This window comes from Oryctolagus cuniculus, chromosome 5 (assembly GCF_051225735.1).
Source record: "Oryctolagus cuniculus isolate XC-2025 breed Fujian yellow rabbit chromosome 5, ASM5122573v1, whole genome shotgun sequence".
Lineage (NCBI taxonomy): Eukaryota > Metazoa > Chordata > Mammalia > Lagomorpha > Leporidae > Oryctolagus > Oryctolagus cuniculus.
Window position 1 is genome coordinate 134,241,324 of NC_142871.1, and position 20,516 is coordinate 134,261,839.

Sequence of the window (20,516 nt, forward strand, 5' to 3'; positions counted from 1 at the left end):
GCTCCGGGAGGGAAGCAGCGGTGGCTGTTCACGGACACCCAGCACATGCAACACAAGCAGCACAGACACGGCAGGGGAGGAAGGAGGCTTTTACTTGTTTTCCCCCAGCAGTCCCGGAATAAGCAAACCATGGCCACTGGCCCTTTGTGCTCAGAACCTCGGGGCAGCCAGGGACTGAGCAGGGCACATGGGCCGGGCCGTGCGGAGCAGACTCAGGTGTGGCTGTGCTGGGCCGGCAGCATCACATTCCTCTGGGCTGCAGGGCCAGCAGGGCCAGGGCCCAGGCTACGCTCTGGTGGCTGGGGGGCAGGGTGTCTCCTGGGCCAGGGCGCCGTCTGAAGAGCCTTCGTCCGTGGCTGGGCTGGCATTCAAGAGCTGAGCACTCATGTTCTCCTAAGAGTGGCTGTCCTTGTGATTCGCTTGCCTGTTCAGATGGAGAGCAGGCAGGCAGATTTAGTTCTTGGCTGAAGAAGACAAAACCCAACCAGAAGAAAGAGAGAGAAAAAAGACACGGTCCTGTGTCAGCTGAGCTGTGGCGGCTTAAGTCTGTTCACGTTCTGCGCTGTCCTCTCCCTGGCTGAGTGATAAAGACAGTGACCGTGTTCCCGGGGTCTCCAGATCTCGACGTCCTCCTCCGAGCATGAGCGGGGCAGCGAGCACATTTATTTGCTAGGCTCCTCAGTCAGGACAGGCACTGTGGTGGTGGCACACGGAGGACACGAGTTCAGCCCCTCCTGGTAGACCTTGGATGTTCTGAGCCAAGCAACTTAACACCCATCTACGTCTCTGGTTCTTGTAGGTAAAAACAGGTAAATGAAGAAAAAAAAGAGAAAGGGAGGAAAAAGAGGTGCGAGGAAGGAAAGAGAAGAAGCAACTACAAAAACATCACCTCCAGTGCACTCTTGACACGGTGAAAGTCATCTGCCGTTCCCGGGCACTTTCTGCCTCCCAGGCAGGACAATGCCAACTTGCTTCGTTATCTGAAAGACCTGGGTGACCAACTGTGGCAGCCTCCACCCCCTCTCTTGTGTCCTCTGCAGAACAGACGATGGTCAGGGACCCGGAGGCCTCCAGGATGCATGCGGCAGTAGCACTCCAAAATGCCGAGTCTGGGGGCTGCTGGAGCACCCCTGCCCTCGACTGGGTGGTCTGCTCCAGGATCCTAAGCGGCAGGCTCTTGTATACCCATGAAGTCAAGTGTCCTCTGCTGCTGATTCATTCCTGCTTGTAATCCCCAGCCGGGCAGCTGTGGTCCTGCCTGCTGCCGGTAGATGTGTGCGCTTACAGGACCGCAGCCGAATGCTTTGTCTAAAGGCTCCTGGGCTCCACGCTGCCTGCTGCCGGCTCCACAGTCCTTGCTCACTCATAATGTCTGGCCCTCCCCTTCCTCCCCTCCCGGCCCTCCCCCTTCCACGCTCAGGAAAATACATCAGGGATCGGACATTGGAGCAGAAGCTGCTGCTGAGGGAGCTAGAGACAGCAGCACTAGCATTAAGAGCAAAATGACAGATTTCCCCGTGTCTGATGCCGGCCGGTATAAATGAACATGATGGTGAAATTTTACCTGCAGCTCAGGGGCTGGAAGCAGCTTATCAGAAAGGGAGCATTCCTGTGGCTTGGCCGACAGTCTCCAGGACAGGGAACAGAGGAACGACGCTGCCCAAGAGTCCAGCGCATAGGTAAATGACCCCTCACTTGCCACTTCAGGAATAACTGTGCTACTCATCACAAAAACAGGCAGAGAAAGGTGGTCCAATGCCCCTCAGGTAAGCGCACCTCACACCTCAGGGACAGACTTCTCTCTGGGCCTCTTAGCCCCAGGGGAGAGGGAAGCACTCTGAGCAGGCCACTCCCAGGGTGGGGGAGGGAAGCTGGGAAGGGAAAGGCGTGGACAGAGGAGACAGGACCAAAGTCCACACGCTGCTGGGGAGGGACACAAAAAGCTAATGGGTGCACAGAGATAGAGATAAAGGTCCTGTCATCCTCTAAATATTCAGGGGGTACCAGCAGGCCCATAGCCTTGAAGATGGGTCCTGGCAAAGAAAGGGCTTTGTACTGGGAGATGAGGCCCCAGAAGGAGCCTGCCTTTAGCAGCTGCTCAACACACAGAATGGGCTTGGCTTCAGCAAAAGAAAGCCACGCAGTTCTCTTCTGCTTGACAGAGCAGGCTTTGTGGGAAGCAGCCAGGGCAGCCTGGGCGTGTGGAAAGGCTTATCCTCCAGGGCTCCTGAGGGGGGGAGCTGACAGAGGGATGAGTTAGTTATAAAACCTGTCGTTGAGATCTGGGTAACTAGCCCAGGTGCCCATGGTCCCCAAACAGAACTGAAGACTGAAGAGTCCAATGTCCTTCAATGAGGACTCTGTTATACCGGGCACAGTGAGCACACTCACGCTGGGTTCAGGACTGGCTGCTGAAGACGACACACCTCCTTCCAGGCTGCCCACCCAGAGCGAGGGTCTCCTCTCAGTCCTGGAACCCAAGCACGATCTGAACCTTGTCACTGACCATCCAAAGGAAGCAGTAATTCTGTTTTGGGATCTGAGCTGAAGAATGGTACTCCCTGAGGTCCTGGAGAAAACCCTGCCTGACCCATCAGACAGAGTCACAGGTCATCAGGCCAGAGCCACACTCTGCATTCCCCAGGGCCTGGCACAGTGCAGACACGGTGGGTGGGGCTCCACAACATGGGTGCATGAGCCTTTTGTTTAGGTGGTCACTGTCTTGACCTTCCCAAACTGGGGTATGTAGAATGGTCCAACAAAATGAGCACTGAAGTAAGACTGTATATTGGAATCCAGACACCCAGTGGGTATAAACAGAACACTTCCCTTCACTCACATGGGCTCATGGGAAGAGGGAGTAGAGGCTAGAACTGACAGATGGGACAGAATGGCAAGGAAAGAGCTCAAGTGTAGCGTTCACAAGAAGGCTCTTCCCAAAGCAATGCCACATCTCCTGATTCAGCGAATCCAGGAGGCAATGGCCTGCTTCTGACTCGAGGCTAAGCACACATGCAAGTGACTCGGGCTCCTGCTCTCTGGACACAGCAAGGTACAGGGGAAGAGAAAGCAGCCTCAAATGAACTGAACTGACTGCTACTGATGTCATCCCCTGACTGTCCCCAAAGCACAGCTGTTCTCTGTAAATTTTTATTTTCATTTCATTTGAAAGGCAGAGGGACAGAAAGAGACAGAGACAGACAGAGAAAGATCTTCCAACTGCTAGCTCACTTCCCAAATACTTGGAACAGCCAGAGCTGGACCAGGATGAAGCCAGGAGTCTGGAACTCAATCCAGTTGTCCCACATGGATGACACGGACCCAAGTACTTGAGCAATCCTGCACTGCTCCCTTCCCAGGGTATGGAAGCAGAGCCAGGAGTAGAAACCAGGCATTCTGATGTGGGATGCAAGCACCCCAAGCAATGTCTTAACTGTTGTGCCCAATGCCTGCTCCTCAAAAGCAGAGCTTTGAAAATGGAAACAGTATTTACCTCAAACAACATTACCTTAACATTTAACCCCAACAAACACTGGCCCCTTAGAAAGCCTGAGAACTGCAAAGGACTGTGAGATCACTTGCCTGAATCCAAGCAACTGTCTGGAAACATCCACGAACTCTTAGCCAGAAGAGCCACTCGTGTGGGTCCCAGCATACTCTAAGACTGACACGGACTGATCTGGGCCAGCACCACGGGAGACAGGCTGCTGGAGGGAGGGTAGCATCGGGAACCAACACTGAGAGCTGGTGGAGGGAGACAAGCCAAGGGAGCACGGACCGTGTTTTCTAAATTTCTCATTTCACAGACAAAAAATGAGCACACAACTATTTACTGAGTATAGTCTTATATACTTAACTCATTCACAACAAGCTTATAAGCTTGGCACCATTATCCAAATGTTGCAGATGGGGGATTCGCGGCTCAGGGAGACTAAGTGACTTGCTAAGACTCGTGTGTAGCCAGAGCCGGGATTCAAACCTAGGACTGGGAGGCTCCAGGCTCTCCCTATCAAGCCTCATGGCCCTGGTAGCTTCTTTCTCCCTGATATGCACACTCGACTCAGCTGTCTGACTTCCTGCACACAGAGGAACCAGAGACGCTTCTGGAGGCCGGGAGGCCAGTCCTGGGTGGAGCCTTCTGAGTGACCAAGGATTCCATGCCTTCAGAGCAGAGAGGCACTTTCATCAAGGTGGGGAGAAGCCAGGCTCCTGGCTGGCTGCTGTCAGCCCTGGTACCAGGGCACCCACCTAACTGCAGATGTCCGGGGTAAGGAGTGGGAGAGTTTTTTTGAGAGGCACATTTCCTTTCCTGAGAAAGGTGAAACAACCAATCTTATTACCAATGAGAACTGCTCAGGGGTCCTCCCCAGTCCCTGTTTCAAGTAACGAAAACAGAGCCAGACATCACCCCTACAGCTTAGAAATGAAAAGAAGGACCAAAGCAACAGATACAGAGTAAAAACAGTGACTAAGTAAAATGGAAAATGGAGGAATAGACACAGGGAGGAAACGGCGCAACTCTGAGGCAGGTTACAAGTTCAGGGCCACTGGTCTAACCACCACTCTGCTACAGCCACACGTGAGGCAAACAACAGCCCTGTGCTCATGGAGACTCCGTCCCACAGCCACTTCCCAAGCTGGGGAGGCCAATGTTGAGGCGCCCTCCAATTTATCACAGTCTGAGAAAGCTAACATTTTTAAAGAAAAGTGAGTGACAACTGCTGGCTAAAAATAAGTATTCCTTACAGGCATCTTAAACTTTACCTGTACACTTTCCCCGTGGGAAAGCAGCCATGGCTCTAGCAAGAAGCACTGTCTATAAACAGGAGGTTCCGAATGGGAGCCCACGGCTCAGAATGAGGCTGCTCCCTCCCCCGCAAACATCCATCTCCTGTGTCAGAGGAAAATCTGAGCGACAAAGGTGCTGCAGCTGTATTCATGGGGAAGACGGCTGCTGGGTACGGTACCTGAGATCTTCTGCTGTTCCTGAGAAAAGTCAATCCCTTCTCCAATAGAACTCATGATTTTCTCAATCTGAAATGAGAGAGAGAACAGGAAGGGCAGTCAGCTTTGGGTTCAAGCTCGTCAGCTCACTATCAATCAGTGCCCCCTGGGGGATGACCTTTTCAGGTGTCCTTCAGACAATCCCCAGGTCCAGTTCCAACCTGCAAGGAATCAGAACTCTCTGCTGCTCAGATCTAGCACAGCCCTTCTTTGGCCTTGGTCCAGGGGCCTGAAGACAGCTCTGAAGGGAGTGAGCTCTTGAAATCCAGGCTTCACTGCTAGAAATGCCAGAGCGCCTCCCTTAGAAGGCACCGTGTACTGCTCCCCACCCAAGCAGAGACTGGGTGGAGGGCACACCAGCAGGCCTCACCTGGCACATCTCATGGCTCAGCATGAGAGCAGACGCTGTGCCAGTCTCTGTCCATGCTACACCCCAAGTGTGGAGAGTGGTGCCCAGCAAGCTGCAGGCATTCGACAGATAACTGACACTGCATGACTGCCACTCTGAGGTGCGACAGCAATTTCTAGAGCTGAGACAAGAGAACGCTACACACAGGAACCTCTTGTGAGGTGGGGTGAAGGTGCCTCATAGTCCTTATGGGCATTCCTTTTGTTGCCTGGAGGCCAGCAGTCCTGGAGAGCGCTCTGCATTCAGGGGATAAGGGACACCTTCCCCTGCCCCAGTCTCAAAAGCCTCCAATGTTTCCAGCACTGCCTGTCTTCTGGACCACCTGTTCTGGCCAGATCCACGCCCCCATCCTATCTCAGGAAAGCTGGCCAGGAGCAGGACCAGGCAGTGATCAGAGCCACCTTTCCTTCCTCCTTTTTGAGCTGCAGTGATAATGAGCTCATTCACTGCTCTTTTTCCAAAGAAACAGAAAGAAGACCTTGTGTACCAGGGCTTGGATGCTTTTTCCTGTAAGTGCAAGGAAGGAGCCTGGGTCTGACAATCAGAAAAACAACTCTCCAGCCAGCCTCCAGCTGGCAGACAGACACACATATCTGACACCCAGCAAAGAGCACAGAGCAAGCACCACCATATCTCCCCCTGCAGCCAAGAACCGGGGAAGTACTCTCCTCCAGGCACAGAAGCGAATGCTAGCTCAGGCTGTCTCTTGTCTGCGTGTTAACACGGATTGCGACCTGCATCCCTGAGCTCTACAAAAGCACAGGGAAACACCCCGAATCTGACCCCCATGGAGCGAACTGAGAGTGTGCCCCTACTTTTTGGCCCCAGAAGCTCAGAGGCAGACACTGGGGGAGGGAGGAACAGCAGCAGAGTCTGAGCGCCCTGCCTCCACGCGTGCATCACTTCCTCTGATGCTGCCCATTTCAAGTGCTACCTCCTTCAGCAAGGATGACCCACATAGGTGAGAACCTTCATCCTCCCAAAGCCTCAGTTTTCAATGTATAATCAAAGAGATGACAATGCCTCCCAAACAGGGCTGCATGCATTTTTTTTTTGGACAGGCAGAGTTACAGTGAGAGACAGAGACACAGAGCGAGGTCTTCCTTCCATTGGTTCACCCCCTAAATGGCTGCTATGGCCGGCGCTGCACTGATCCGAAGCCAGGAGCCAGGTGCTTCCTCCTGGTCTCCCATGTGGTTGCAGGGCCCAAGCACTTGGGCCATCCTCCACTGCCCTCCCGGGCCAAAGCAGAGAGCTGGACTGGAAGAGGAGCAACTGGGACTAGAACCCAGAGCCCATATGGGATGCCGGCACCCCAGGCGGAGGATTAACCAAGTGAGCCACGGCGCCAGCCCAGGGCTGCATGTATTAAAAGGTGTGTACATAAAGCATCTAGCCAAAGCCTAGCACAGCATAGATGTTCAATAAAAGGTCAGTTTGCTTTCTGTTTCCCTTCTGTTGGACTCTGGGTGCTCCCCAGAGTAAAGTCTAATGAAATTTATTATTATTTATTTGAGAGGCAGAGTGAGAGAAAGAGAGAAAGAGAGAAAGAGAGAAAGAGAGAAAGAGAGAGAGAGAGAGAGAGAGAGAGAGAGAGAGAGAAAGGTCTTCCATCCACTGATTCACTCCCCAAATGACCGCAACAGCTGGAGCTGGGCCAATCCAAAGCCAGGAGCCAGGAGCTTCTTCCAGGTTTCCCACAGAGGTGCAGGAACTCATGCATTTTGGCCATCTTCCACTGTTTTCCAAGGCCATCAGCAGAGAGCTGAATTGGAAGCAGAGCAGCCATATGGGATGCCGGTGCTGCAGGTGGAAGCTTAGTCTACTATGCTATAGTGCCAGCCTCTATTTTTTCAGCTTTAAAAAAAAATTGCTATTTATTCTTGTTTTTATTTTTTTTCCTTTAAAGTAATACATTCACCTAATTCAAAAGATATAAAAGGTCATATAGAGATGCCCCACCCCCACCCCGACTTCTGTCTCCCAGTTGTCTAGTTCTCTCTGGAGGTAATCAGTTTCTCATGGATCTTTCTAGATCTATTCTACTCAAATGCAGGCAAGCATAACAGCATACTCAGCCTCCCCCATTACTAATAGAGATATTCCATGTATGTTGTTTTGCATCTTATTCCATTTAACAATATATCTTTGCAGTTCTTTCCATAATTGATAAATAACATCTTTTTTTTTTTTTTAATTTATTGGGGTCAGTGCTGTGACACAGTGGGTTAAGCCACTGCCCACAAGAACTGGCATCCCATATGGGCACCAGTTCGAGTCTGAAGCAGCTCCCTGATAATGTGTCTGGTATTTGGGCCTCTGAACCCATGTGGGAGACCTGGATGAAGCTTTTAGCTCCTGGCTTCAGCCTGGCCGAGCCCTGATCTATCTCTGTGCCTTTCCCTCTAATTCTGCCTTTCAAATAAAGAAACCATAAAAAATTATTTTTATTTATTTGAAAGGCAGAGCACAGAGAGAAAGATAGAATATCTTCCATCTACTGGTTTATTTCCCAAATGCCACCAAAAGCCAGAATTTAGCCAGGCGCCTAGAACACCATCCAGGTCTCCCATGTGGGTTGCAGAGACTCAAGTACTTGAGCCATCACCTGCTACCTCCCACAATGCATCAGCAGGAAGCTGGGTCTTGATCCCAGGTACTCGCAGTATAGGATCCAGGCAGTGGCTTAACCTGTTGCGCCACAACACCCATCCCAGAATGCTCATTTTTCACTGGATGAGCTATCATCAAACATAGGGCTATAATGATTATCTGTTTAACCAATCTCCTGACAGATATTTGTGTCGTCTTCAATCCTTTTTTTCAACACTTACATGGGGAAAGGAGGATGTTCAAGTGAGGAAACTCTGGGGCCTGGCATTGTGGTACAGCAAGTTAACCTGCCATTGTGATGCCAGTATGCCATACTAGAGTGCAGGTTCAAGTTCCAGCTGCTCCATATCCGATCCAGCTCCCCGCTAACATGCCTGTCCTGGCAGCAGGAGATGGCTCAAGAACTTGGGCCTCTGTCACCCATGAGGAACACCAGGATAGTTTCTGGCTCCTAACTTTGGCCTGGCCCAGACTGAGTTGTTGCAGCTATTTGGGGAATAAACCAGCTGGTGGAAGATCTGTCTCTTCCTCTCTCTGTTGCTGGGAAAGAAGGAAGGAAAGAAGGAAGGGAGGCAGGGAGGGAGGGAGGGAGGGAAGGAAGGGAGGAAGGAAGGAAAGAGGGAGGGAGGCAGGGAGGGAAGGAGGGAGGGAAAGAAGGAAGGAAGGAAGGAGGGAAGGAGGGAGGGAGGGAGGGAGGGAGGGAAGGAAGGAGGGAAGGAAGGAGGGAGGGAGGGAGGGAGGAAGGAAGCAAGGAAGGAAGGAGGGAGGGAGGGAGGAAGGAAGGAGGGAGGGAGGCAGGGAGGGAAGGAGGGAGGGAAAGAAGGAAGGAAGGAAGGAGGGAGGGAGGGAAGGAGGGAGGGAGGGAGGGAAGGAAGGAAGGAGGGAGGGAGGGAGGGAGGGAGGGAAGGAAGGAAGGAGGGAGGGAGGGAGGGAGGGAAGGAAGGGAAGAAGGAAGGAAGGAAGGAAAAAGGGAAGGAAGGAAGGAAGGAAGGAGGGAGGGAGGGAAGGAAGGAAGGAGGGAGGGAGGGAGGGAAGGAAGGAGGGAGGGAAGGAGGGAGGGAAGGAGGGAGGGAAGGAGGGAGGGAGGGAGGGAAGGAAGGAGGGAGGGAAGGAGGGAGGGAAGGAGGGAGGGAAGGAGGGAGGGAGGGAGGGAAGGAAGGAAGGAAGCAAGGAAGTAGGGAGGGAGGGAGGGAGGGAGGGAAGGAAGGGAGGAAGGGAGGAAGGAAGGAAGGAAGGAAGGAAGGAAGGAAGGAAAGAAGGAAGGAAGGAGGGAGGGAGGGAGGGAGGGAGGGAGGGAGGGAAGGAGGGAGGGAGGGAGGGAGGGAGGGAGGGAAGGAGGGAGGGAGGGAAGGAATGTAAATGTATACATATGTATGTGTGATGTGTATATATATGGAACTTCTTCTAAAAACAAAGTGAGGAAACTTTTTCCTACATATAGGGCTAGGTTCTTACTCCCAAAATGGCTATGAAGGGTATATGGAAAAATTGACATTGAAAACACTGTGGGGGTTGGAACCAAGCATATTTTATTTACTATTTCACCTGTTGGGGGTCTATGACAATTAGGCAACCTACTGAATGAATGAAAGTGTAGTTGCCATTTATTTCAGTCCAGCAATAAAACAAAGCTGTGTTCCCAAGGCCACGCAGAGTGCCGAGCATGGAAAGAGCTGAAATGGAGGAGTGACTCCAGGGCATCCTCAGAAACAATGTCAAGTCATGTACAAATTTCATTATCATCTAATCACTTAACACTCAAAGCCCCAGATGGCCTGTCCAATCAACACCCCCTGGCTGCACAATTTGTGAGATTTTGCCAAAAGCCTTTTGAAATCAGAGTGAATAGAAGTGAACACCCTGCTACTTCTCTGCTCTGCTCCTTTCTGCTTGCTCCAGGAGACACTTGCATGCCAACCACAAAGGGTCAGCAGAGGCCCTGGTTTCCAGAGCCACCCCTGCAGTGCATGTGAAGTACTCCAGAATGCAGACCCGCAGAGAAATGCTAATGACTGCTCTAAAAACAATGTCACTCAAACCAGGAAAAGTACATTTTATTGTTCTATGAACTGCTGTAGCTAAGTCAAGCTGAGAAGATTCTAGCTAACAGAGGAACTTAGGGTACTGGGCAGTTTATTAACAGCTAATAGTCCAGGAATCCTTCCTTAGCAATTGGAACTTACCTTGGTTAAAGCTCAAGGTTAGGTGTGATGAGGAGTGAAGACAGCTGCTGGGGCAGAAATGGGCAAGTCCTGATCCTGGCATCAAAATAGGGCCATCTGAGGTCGTGGTGCTGCCCCACCCCTCAGTCTAGGCTGTGGAGATGGGGCAGAGCTGGGAATTATCTCTCCCTGCCTCACCCTCCTGGCCCAGAACCAGCACAGAGGAAATATGATTATTTCAGTCTAACAAACAACAGTGTTCAGAGACAGCAGATCACACTCTGATCTATACACTGCATGCAGTTTAGCCACTGAGGCTGGAGGTAGGAAACAATCTCATTAGGCTGCCTTCCCAGGGCTGCTGAGCACCTCAGGGGAGGAGGAGGTAGGTAGAATGCAATGCAAGGGTGCACTTTAGTGTTCTCATCTATTTCTGGTGTTAAGCGACATTTTAAAATTTTTATTTATTTAAGAGAAAGAGAAAAGAGGGGGAGAAGGAGTGAGACACACACAGAGAGCTGGTTCACACCACAAATGTACTGATGACAAAGTCTGGGCAAGGCTGTGGCTGGGCGCCATCACCAACTGCCTCCCAGGGTATGCGGTAGCAGAAAGCTGGAATCAGGAGCAGATCCAGAACTCAAACTCAGGAGCTTCGATATATGATATGGGCATCTCAATTGGCATTAAACTGCTAGGCTGAATGGCTGCCCCTGCTAAGTGACATTTTTTGCAAGCAAGATGGGGGGCAGTGGCCAAGATTTATCACTGCCCTTCATGTGAACTATGATAGAGAACTTACATTTATGTTTGTTAAGGTAAGGTCTGAAAGGTATCACAACGGACTCATATTTGAAAAAATGCTTGGGGAGAGGGGCATGTGTTTGGCCCAGTGGTCAAGACATCAGTCAGGATGCCTGCACATCTTGGAGTGTCTTAGGCCAAGCCCCAGCTCTGCCCTTGATTCCAGCTTCCTGCGAGTGTGCTCCCTAGGAAGCAGCAGGTGATGGCTTCAGTCTCTGAGTCCCTGCCATCCATGCAGGAGACCTGGACTGAGTTCCCAGCTCTTGGCTTCATCCTGGTCTAGCCTCTGCCATTGTAGGCTTCTGGGGAGTGGACACAGGGAGTTTGCCCTCTGTATCTCTTTCTCTTAAATAAGCGAAGAAATAAAAAAAAAAATTACAACAGAAAACTTGGGAAAGTAGTCAGGTTGATTCTATCTAGACATTTTCCCCCTACCAGTGCTGCATGAAATGTGTTCTCCATATGTAGAAAACAAAAACAAACCCTAGAGATACTGCTGCTCAGGCTGTCTGACATCTGCTTGTTTTCAGACCACGGGATCCTACTTGCCCAAGGGCTGGCAACAGGAGCTGAGATTCTGTCTATGGAGGGGCCTCATTGCCCATCACCAGGCTGCTGAGACATTCAGACACTAGTCTGTGATGAATACTGGGGGTGGGGGAGGGGGAGGGGGAGGAAAACCTTCCCCAAGTTTGGTGGGTCTTCTCTGTGCCAGGAAGCATGCCAAGCACCAGCAGTCCTGGGGACTCCAGAGCATCATGAGCTAGTTTGGTACAGCCTGGCCCCGAGGCCTGTGGTAAACCTCCTTTCCAGGAGGTGGTACCAGCTGGAGGCAGCGTTGCATTCAGGCCAAATATCAGGACTGCAGGCCTAGGAGCTGGGGTCCCATGGAAGAAGAACGTAGAGGAATTGCCTTCACCCTTTCTTCTGGTGCAGAAGGGCAGGAAGGGTGACGCTTCTGTAATCTGCCAGCAACTGGAAGTGTCTCCCAGCTGCCCAAGCCCTGGCTGCTGCCTGGGCAGTACTGGTGCCCTAGGACTCCCTGCCAGTTGGAAAACACACAGCAGTCTCTCGCAGTCTGCCCCATAGGATGGGATGCTATTTCTGCTGCTTCTTCGTCCTGACACTTAGTACCTCACTGGCCCAGAAGCACACTCTGCTCTGCACTACTTCCCTGACTGCTGTACGTTGTGTCCCAGAGACACTACAGACTTCAAGGGCAAGGATCCTGCTTCAACTGTGCTTCTTTTAGTCCCACCTTGTGCCCTGCACAGAGCTGGCACACTGGAGGTGTTCAGTGACAAACAGGAATGCCCACCATTGGCTAAACACACTAGGGTTGTCACTCGTACAGTGAGAGAGTAAGAGGGCAGGAGGCAGCCAACACTGTGCTGGACCAGCCTGGATTCTCTAACTCCTCTTTTCGCCTCAGTTTTGTCTTTGCCTGGCCTCCCTGGGTTGCTGGCAAAGGTCTACTGTTTACCCAAAGCCCCGCACAACCACCTGCTGGTCCTCCATCAGGAATCCTTCAGAGCCTCAACTCACTGACAAGCACACACACGACCCCCTTCCTCAGGCGAGGCGGCAGAACCTCCACTCTGCAGGAAGGCTCTGAGGGCACTGCTCTAAGTGCCGTGGCAGCGAGCCTGCTCCGGGACCTGGCGCCTCCTGCTGCAGAGCTAAGAGCAAACCCTCTCCTCTGGCTCGACACCTCCCTGCACAGTGCTCTCCATTCTCCGGAGCAGAGGGCTGAGGAGCGGAGCCTCAACCTCCCAGCCTCCCCCATGCTCCCTGCATCCCATCAGATGACTGCTGGCGTCAGATCGGTCCCTTAGGCTGGGCAAGGAACCCTAAAGACTGCTGACAGCTGCACTCCCCGGCCCAGAAACCACGCAAGAATTCACTGCCATCTCTGTCTTCTGCTTTTCAGCAGTGGACAGGCTCTTAGCCTGGAGTGGGCTTTGATTCCACATCTGAAAAAGGGTCACTGACCAGGGTCTGGGTTATTTTTTTCCCTTCTACCAGACTGTATTGCACAAGGCCTCAGGAAAGACAAAGATGGATTGAAGTAGATGACTTGTCCTGATTTTCTAACCTTGTCAACTGCTTTTAGGAGAGGGAGGCGGGCAGGGAATGAATAAATGTCTGCCAGAGGGCTCAGGGCAGTCCTTCCTGAGCAGCTCCACGACGAACAGTAACTTCTCCACGGAGCAGGCTGGCAGCCTCAGCGTAATCTGTCTCCTGGCCGTGTGTGTGTGTGTGTGTGTGTGTGTGTACGTGCGTGTGCATGCTCAGATAGTGCCGTATCTATTGTTATATCCCTTAACTTGAATCCTCTTCCATGGTCATCTTCCCTCTCAAATTTGCCTTTTTCTACTAGGCTAAGAGACAACAGAGGTGCTTTTTGTTTCAAAAGCTCTGTATCACAAGGCCTCTCAAACAAATAAACTAATCCTTTTTTTAAAAAAAGTGCTTTGTCAGTCTTTCCTGACAAAGGCTCAAATTAAAGCCTACCCTTTTGTCTGCCTCAGGCTAGACTGGTGGAAAGAGTTAGGCCAGGGCATTCTGGCTTTCTGACCCCAGTCTATGCCTCTACTCTCCCTCAGCCCTTTAATTCTTTTTTTTTTTTTTTTTTTAATAAAAAGATTATTTTAAAGTCAGAGCAACAAAGAGAGAGGGAGACACAGAGATCTTCCATCCACTGGTTTACTCCGTAAGTAGCAGCAACAGCCTGGGCTGGTTCAGGCCAAAGCCAGGAGCCAGGAGCTTCTTCATGGCCTCTGACACGGGTGGCAGGGCCCCAGGTACTTAGGCTATCATCTGCTGCCTCCCAGGATGCATCAACAGGAAGCTGGATAGGAAGCAGAGGGACTTGAACCTGCATTCTGATGTGGGATGCTGGTGTCCCAAGTGGTGGCTTACCCTGCTGCACCACAACACTAGTCCCAGGCCTCCTCGTCCTATACCCGGGTCAAGTTCCCCTAGTACATCTCAGATCCTATAAACACCAGTTGACCCTCTGCTCAACCCAGAGGTCAGAATTAGAGCCTTAAACTTCTAACTTCACAGAAAAGAAATACACAGAAGATACAGATGGACATAACATAAAGGAAATACATGGATACAATATTTGTCAAATGACCTTCTCACATCAGAAAAGACTACTATAAAAGCAATCTTTAACTCAAAGTCTCAAGAAGCTGCTGAAAGAAGAAAACATTTGGGAGACCCAGATTCTAATTAGCTTTATTACTGCTTGCCACACAACTCTGAGTTATGTGCCAAGTACTGACTTAATAAATGGGACAAGAACCTCAAAGATTAATGAGGATTATGTAGTTGGTTTTAGTCCAATTTACACAATCTACTTTCTGTCCAGGATGAGGCTTGATTTTTGGTGTAGGGGTGGGGCAAGGAGGAAACACACAAATTCAGAAAGGCTGCAGTTACCTACAACACTGGGAGCCCATCTCCTGGTCCTTCTTGTACCACCAATGGTCTCCAATTTTCCCTTGGTCTGGTTCTTTCATAGTCTGAGTTTCCGTATAGCTTACTGCACCATTAGTCTGGCTATGGATAAAAACAGTCCCAAGAAACATCTTTAACTCCGACCCAAAGTCAATTTCCTCAGCAGTATGGCTAGGAAATGGGGTCCTGAATCCACCAGCTCTTGAGATTCTACAGGGGAACACCTATCTTATAGTATCAGGGTAGTCAGATGTAGAATTCTGAGCATCAAACTATACAAACTTAATATGTTAAACAATTATATAGTCACTACAAATACAATAACAGTAGGCGCCAGGTGCCTTGAGATTCCATGAACTTGTGAAGCAGGAAGACGTTGGCTAAATGAGGCTGACAGTCCCCAAGCTTGATTTTTAAGACAGTAACGTCTTTCAGACAACACACAAAAAAGTACATACTGCACTGACTGCATTTACATGAAGTTCTGGGTAAACAAAGTTAATTCACGGTGGAAAAATATCAGAAAAGTAGGCGCCAGGGAGAGGCTGGAGGGTGTGGCTGATAAGGACAGACCAAGAAGAGCAAGAGGGTACTTTCTCCAGTGATGGTCATTAATGTTCTGTATCTTGATGGGAATTTGGGTTACACAAATGCATGTACTTGTATTTGTCAAAACTCATGGAATGGTAGACTTAAAATTTATATGTTTCACTTTGTATAAATTTTACCCTCCACTCCCAAAAAAACTCTGTAAACAAATACTGAACTCTAGTTAATGATACACACATTAAAGCATTTTCAGGATGAAATGTACTGACATCTGTAACTTTGAAATGCATCAAAAAAATAACATGGAAATTGCTAAGTAGACTGTGGGTTGGACATTTGGGTGGATGAAATAAAGCAACTACAGTATAGAATCTAAACTCTACATCATGGACATGTAGACATTCACTATGCCATAAAAGTACAAGTTTCTTGTAGTTTTACAATTCTCAGAATGAAACACTGGGGAAAAATCTTTCAGGTTCCAATCTTTTACAAATTAATAAATTATAACATCAATTCGGGTTTGAGCTTCAGCTGTAATGAACTCTGCTCAACTGCTCAACATGCTAATAAGCAAAGACGGGCCAACAGGCAGAGGGAACAAAGAGAGAGGAATGTGGGAAAGCTGCCTTCGCCATTCTTCCCTACCACAAAGCTTCCTGAGAGGTTAGGGCTCCCAGCAAAGCTTCTGTGTTGTGGGGTGGCTTTCTCTATTCTGGAACCCAGTCTAACCCCAGTCTGACAGTCTGCTCAAGGATGAGCAGACCCTGGGAAACTGATTCTTATTAATGAGCCTCAAAAGAAATTGATCCCTCGCTCAGCGGTTACTTCAGCATGGGAAGCTGCACGTCAGAACACGTAGCTAGCAGAGTATGCTTGTATCCTCCACAGTCTGGATCGACAAAGCTAGGAATACTGAAGGGACAGAGAGAGGTACACAGACAGCACGGAAAGCCCATTAGATCATCTCCTTCCTACTCCAGGAGGCTGTCTTTCCAGAAAGCCAACTCAGCCCCACCCCCCAACCCCCAGGGCCCTTGGCTCAGGGCTGGGTTCACTCAGTGCATCCTGACTGCCCTCCAGTGATCCAGTTCCTCCTCACAACAGCCCTTTGTGGGAAATGAATTCTTTCACTTTAAAGAAAAGAAAACCAAACATCAGAAAAGCAAAATGACCACAGGGTCACCACACTGCCCATGTGTTATCTACCTAATTCAGAGTTCCAGTGTATTTCAGCCTTAGCTTCTGCTCTATTAAAGCTCAGAGCAGAATTTCAACTATATTGCATTGAGTTGGAAAGACAGCATATAGGAATGGAAAGAATGAAGACTTTAAAATAAAACAGTGTAGGGATCTGGCCAGCGTCGTGGCATAGCAGGTAAAGTCACCTCCTGCAAGGCTTGGGTCTCATATGAGCGTCAGTTAGAGTCCCAGCTGCCCCCCTTCTGATCCAGCTCTCTGTTAATGGCCTGGGAAAAGCAGCAGACGATGGCCCAAGTCCCTGAGCCCCTGCCACCTATGTGGGAGACCTGGGTGAAGCTCCTGGTTCCTAATTCGGCTTGCCCCAGTGCTGGCCATTGTAGCCATCAGGGGAGTGAACCAGTGGATGGAAGATGAATCTCTCCACAAATCCCCCACCCCCCAACTCTTTCAAAATAAATAAACTGCTTAAAAAAATGGGGGGCCAGTGCTGTGGCATAGTGGGTAAAGCCTCCACCTACAGTGCTGGCATCCCATATGGGCGTCAGTTTGGGTCCTGGCTGCTCTTCTTCCAATCCTGCTCTCTGCTATGTCCTGGGAAAGGAGAAGCCGGCCTAAGTCCTTGAGCCCCTGCACTCATGTGGGAGACCCTGAAGAAGCTCCTGGCTCGTAGCTTTGGATTGGTTCAGCTCCAACCACTCTAGCCATTTGGGGAGTGAACCAGTAGATGGAAGACTCTCTCTGCCTCTGCCTGTGACTCTGCCTTTTAAATAAATAAATAAATATATATTTTTAAAAAGCAACAACACTATAGTTCAAATGTTATTCTGCCACGAAATTAGTTGTGGAAACTTGTACAAATTTGCTGACTCTCCATTTCCTCTTCTATAAAATGCTGAAACTGAGCCCAAACCTACAAGACCCAGGTCCCAGAACTCAGGATTCAGTTATCACCTCTAGTTAACACCTTACTGCTAGACTCTATTCTGAGAGCTTCACAGGAATCCCAGGCCTTGAGTAAACAAAGCAATACCCAACCTACCCATAAACCCAAGAAGGACCATAGCCCACTTGGCCATCACAAGCACCTTCCAAAGAATATGCAGGCTTCCCATCACCAATCAATCCAGGGAAGGCCACGAGCACACAAGCTCATCATGTACTTCTCAACCACAACTGAAATCTGAAAGATTCGCCACCCTTAATCTCTCAGGGAGCTTGGGAATTAAGCCACAGTCGTCCAACTCCTTGCTCTATGCATTGCAAAATAAACTGCAATTTCTTCCCTCCACCATGGTATCAGTGACCATTTTCCCATGTGTCAGAGAAGGGGATCCAGGTTGCTTCCGGTTCTGCAACAGTGTGAATAAATTCCTCAGCCATGGCATCACTGTTACGGACAATACTGGACTTGCCTTTTGGTAAGCCTCAGTTTCTTCAAAATGCAGACACCAATACAATAAGCCTGTGGCAAAAATCTGAGACTACATATAGGAGAGTGAGGGCGTCTTTGGTTTCCAGACGGCACTCTGTCAAGGAGCTAATTTATCACGACACAAGTCTGAGGAAGCCGCACAGAGCCAAAGACATGGGTTCTTCGTGTAGATCATTTGTTTTCCAAATGGCATTAGCCTAGGAGCAAGGTTCTTGCAGCTGGAAGCCCCAGTGGTGTGAACTGCTCCTCCTCCAAGGGCGGTGCCTGCCTGCCCCTGCTCCAGGGTGAGTCCCCTTCCTGCCATCTCCCGGGGCCATAGCAGGAGGTACCGAGGCGCCTCCGCAAATTAAATCCTTAGGAAAATGGGACTGAGACTAATAGTTATTTACTGTTCTCTCTGCAACCCATTTGGCCAGATGCAAGCCTTCCCTACACTGGGAAACATGTGCAGCCCTTGTAGAGCCACAGATGCCAGGCAAAGTCTATGCAGCCCTGCTCCCGTGCTCATTTAGTTTAAAAAGTTACCAAAGGATTTGTTCCTCATTCACATTCATCTGGTTCCAAAATAAACAGAATTCTACCTAAAAAACAAGTTAATCAAAACCCAGGTTCCTGTGTGTGTGTGTGTGTGTGTGTGTGTGTTTAAAGACAGACCAGAGGGAAAGGGCTTCCTTCTGGCAGAAAATGTTTGAAACGTGCTGTATGAACAATAGCTCACTTCCTGGCCACTCAGCTGGAGGCAGCTCCTCCATTCAGAACAGAATGTTTCAGGAGAGGAAGGTGACGCCTTTCTGTAAGGCAGCTCTTGGGGCACAAACCTGAGGAACCAAGACAATACCAAAGTGACGTGGTGAGCAGGGTCTCCGCTCAGGCCCACTCCTTCCCACGTAAGAGCTGAGGTGAGGGCTGGAGGTCAAGGTGCCTATACCATCTCCCACACCTCTCCAGAGAGCTGGCGCCACAGGGCAGGGTCAGCGGGGACAACACAGGGTGGGATTGGGGAATCAATTCTGCAGCTTCTAGCAGCATGACAGTGAGCAAGGTACCTGGTCTCTCGCAGCCTCAGCTTGGTCATCAATGACAGGAATAACACCTACCTGGCAAGTCTCTTACTGATCTCCACTTAAGTGACCTGCCAATCAGCTAACTGCACGGCTTCTGGCTTCTACTCCTTCAGCAAAGGGCACCAACAGACGCTCAAGTTCACAGCCAGCAAGTTGCTCTCTAGCACACTCACAATCTTCTGCTTCCACTCACCAAGCATTACCTTTACCAAGAATCAGTTGGAATCATTTCCAAAAGTGTTTATGATGGTCATGGTTGTTGATGAAAACAGAAAGTTTAATTAAACATTATGTAAACGATGAAACAAGTGCAGAAAGAGCTGTTTCTACGACAGCCATGTAGATAGATACTTTGAAGAGATTTGGGGATGTGACCGTTTTCTTACATGTGCTCTTAAATTAAGTATGGCTAGAGAAATAAGTTATGAAAAATTTCTACAAGAATTCTACACCCAGATTGCTTCACAAGTGGCTGAACTGTGGCTTTACTTTTAAGAAATTCAAACAAAATTTCAGTCAATGGTACATAATGGACATGGTTCATGTAATTATAAACGGGACAGAGCTCCTAATTAGCTAAGAAAAGGCCCAGCTCCACATCAAAAGGCTGGTATGCTTATCCACCCAATCTGGGGTTAAACCAAAATGGTTATATTTCTTTCAAAAAGACTACCCCCTTTAATAGGGTTTTATAACTACCAAACAGACCCATCCCAAATGGCCATGTGACCCACACAGGAGCAATGGTGCATGTAGAAAGCCCTTGAGGCAAGCTGCGACCAGTAAGATAGTGGTGGGGCCAGCGCTGTGGCATAGTGGGTAAAGCCACCGCCTGCAGTGTCACCATCCCATATGGGCACCGGTTTGAGTCCCAGCTGCTCCACTTCTAATCCAACTCTTTGCTATGGCCTGGGAAAGCAGTAGAAGATGGCCCAAGTCCTTGGGCCCCTGAACTTGTGTGGGAGACTGGCTATTTGGGAAGTGAACTAGTAGATGAAGATACCTTTCTCTTTTTCTCTCTGCCTCTCTGTAACTCTGCCTTTTGAATAAATAAATAAATCTCTTTTTTTTAAATGCATGCACTTCAGACACCTGACCCTAACTGGAGGCCCAGTGGTGCACTCTTCACTCTATCCATCCAACCTGCAATCCTGATGTTCCTGGAGATCTAAAGCCCAAGCCTGGCAGGCCTCTCTGCTACTCCCTCTCCTCCAGCCCTGTCAACCTTCACCCTATAATTCTTCCCGGACCAGTTCAAGTCACCTGTGCTTTTCCTTGATGCACACGGTCTAATATAAAAAATTTTGTGGGTGAGGGCAAGGCTTTATCCTTGGTTTGTCCCTTTGGCAAAATACATAGCTTGCCTATGCCTCATCTATAAACAGGGTTGACAATACTTGCCTCACAGGAGGGGGTGCAGATAAAATGTGATGACACAAGTAGCATGGCTGGCACCCAGCAAGTGCTTGGGAAGCACTGGTGCTCTGCCAGTGCCCTTGGAGGGCAGACTGCAACTGAGGAGTCTTTTTTAGACACTTGCAGCAGAGGCAGCCTGGTTGTACTGTACTAAGACGAACATGCTCCTGTAAACACGGTCCAGGGGTGGTCCCTGATCCCTTGACATATACGTGCACACCTCTTCTGCTTGTTTTGTAGTTCCCACTGGTACTCCCACCAGGTAATGAACACTGGGCAGGTTTAATCAAAACCCAGTGGAAAAACACTACACAGCTTTCAAAGAGCTTACCCCTGATTCTTAGGAAGGAATTCTAGTTTCCTAGCAAATGTGCGACCTTTTCCCACCCAAA

The 20,516-nt window shown here is 49.7% G+C and overlaps 1 protein-coding gene across 14 annotated transcripts in view; it reads right to left on the reverse strand.

Annotated features, from left to right (window-relative positions):
• ANKS1A (ankyrin repeat and sterile alpha motif domain containing 1A) overlaps nucleotides 1–20,516 on the reverse strand; it is a 210,256-nt gene that overhangs the window by 26,503 nt on the left and 163,237 nt on the right. For 12 of the 14 annotated variants that reach the window (XM_070074164.2, XM_070074163.2, XM_089334063.1 and 9 more), the window contains one exon: nucleotides 4,968–5,034. In XM_070074164.2, the coding sequence (XP_069930265.2) occupies nucleotides 4,968–5,034 (67 nt within the window). Of the gene's footprint in view, nucleotides 1–1,564; nucleotides 1,657–3,521; nucleotides 3,745–4,967; nucleotides 5,035–20,516 lie in introns of those variants that run through there. The other 2 variants (XR_016234649.1, XM_089334061.1) reach the window with 2 other exon arrangements.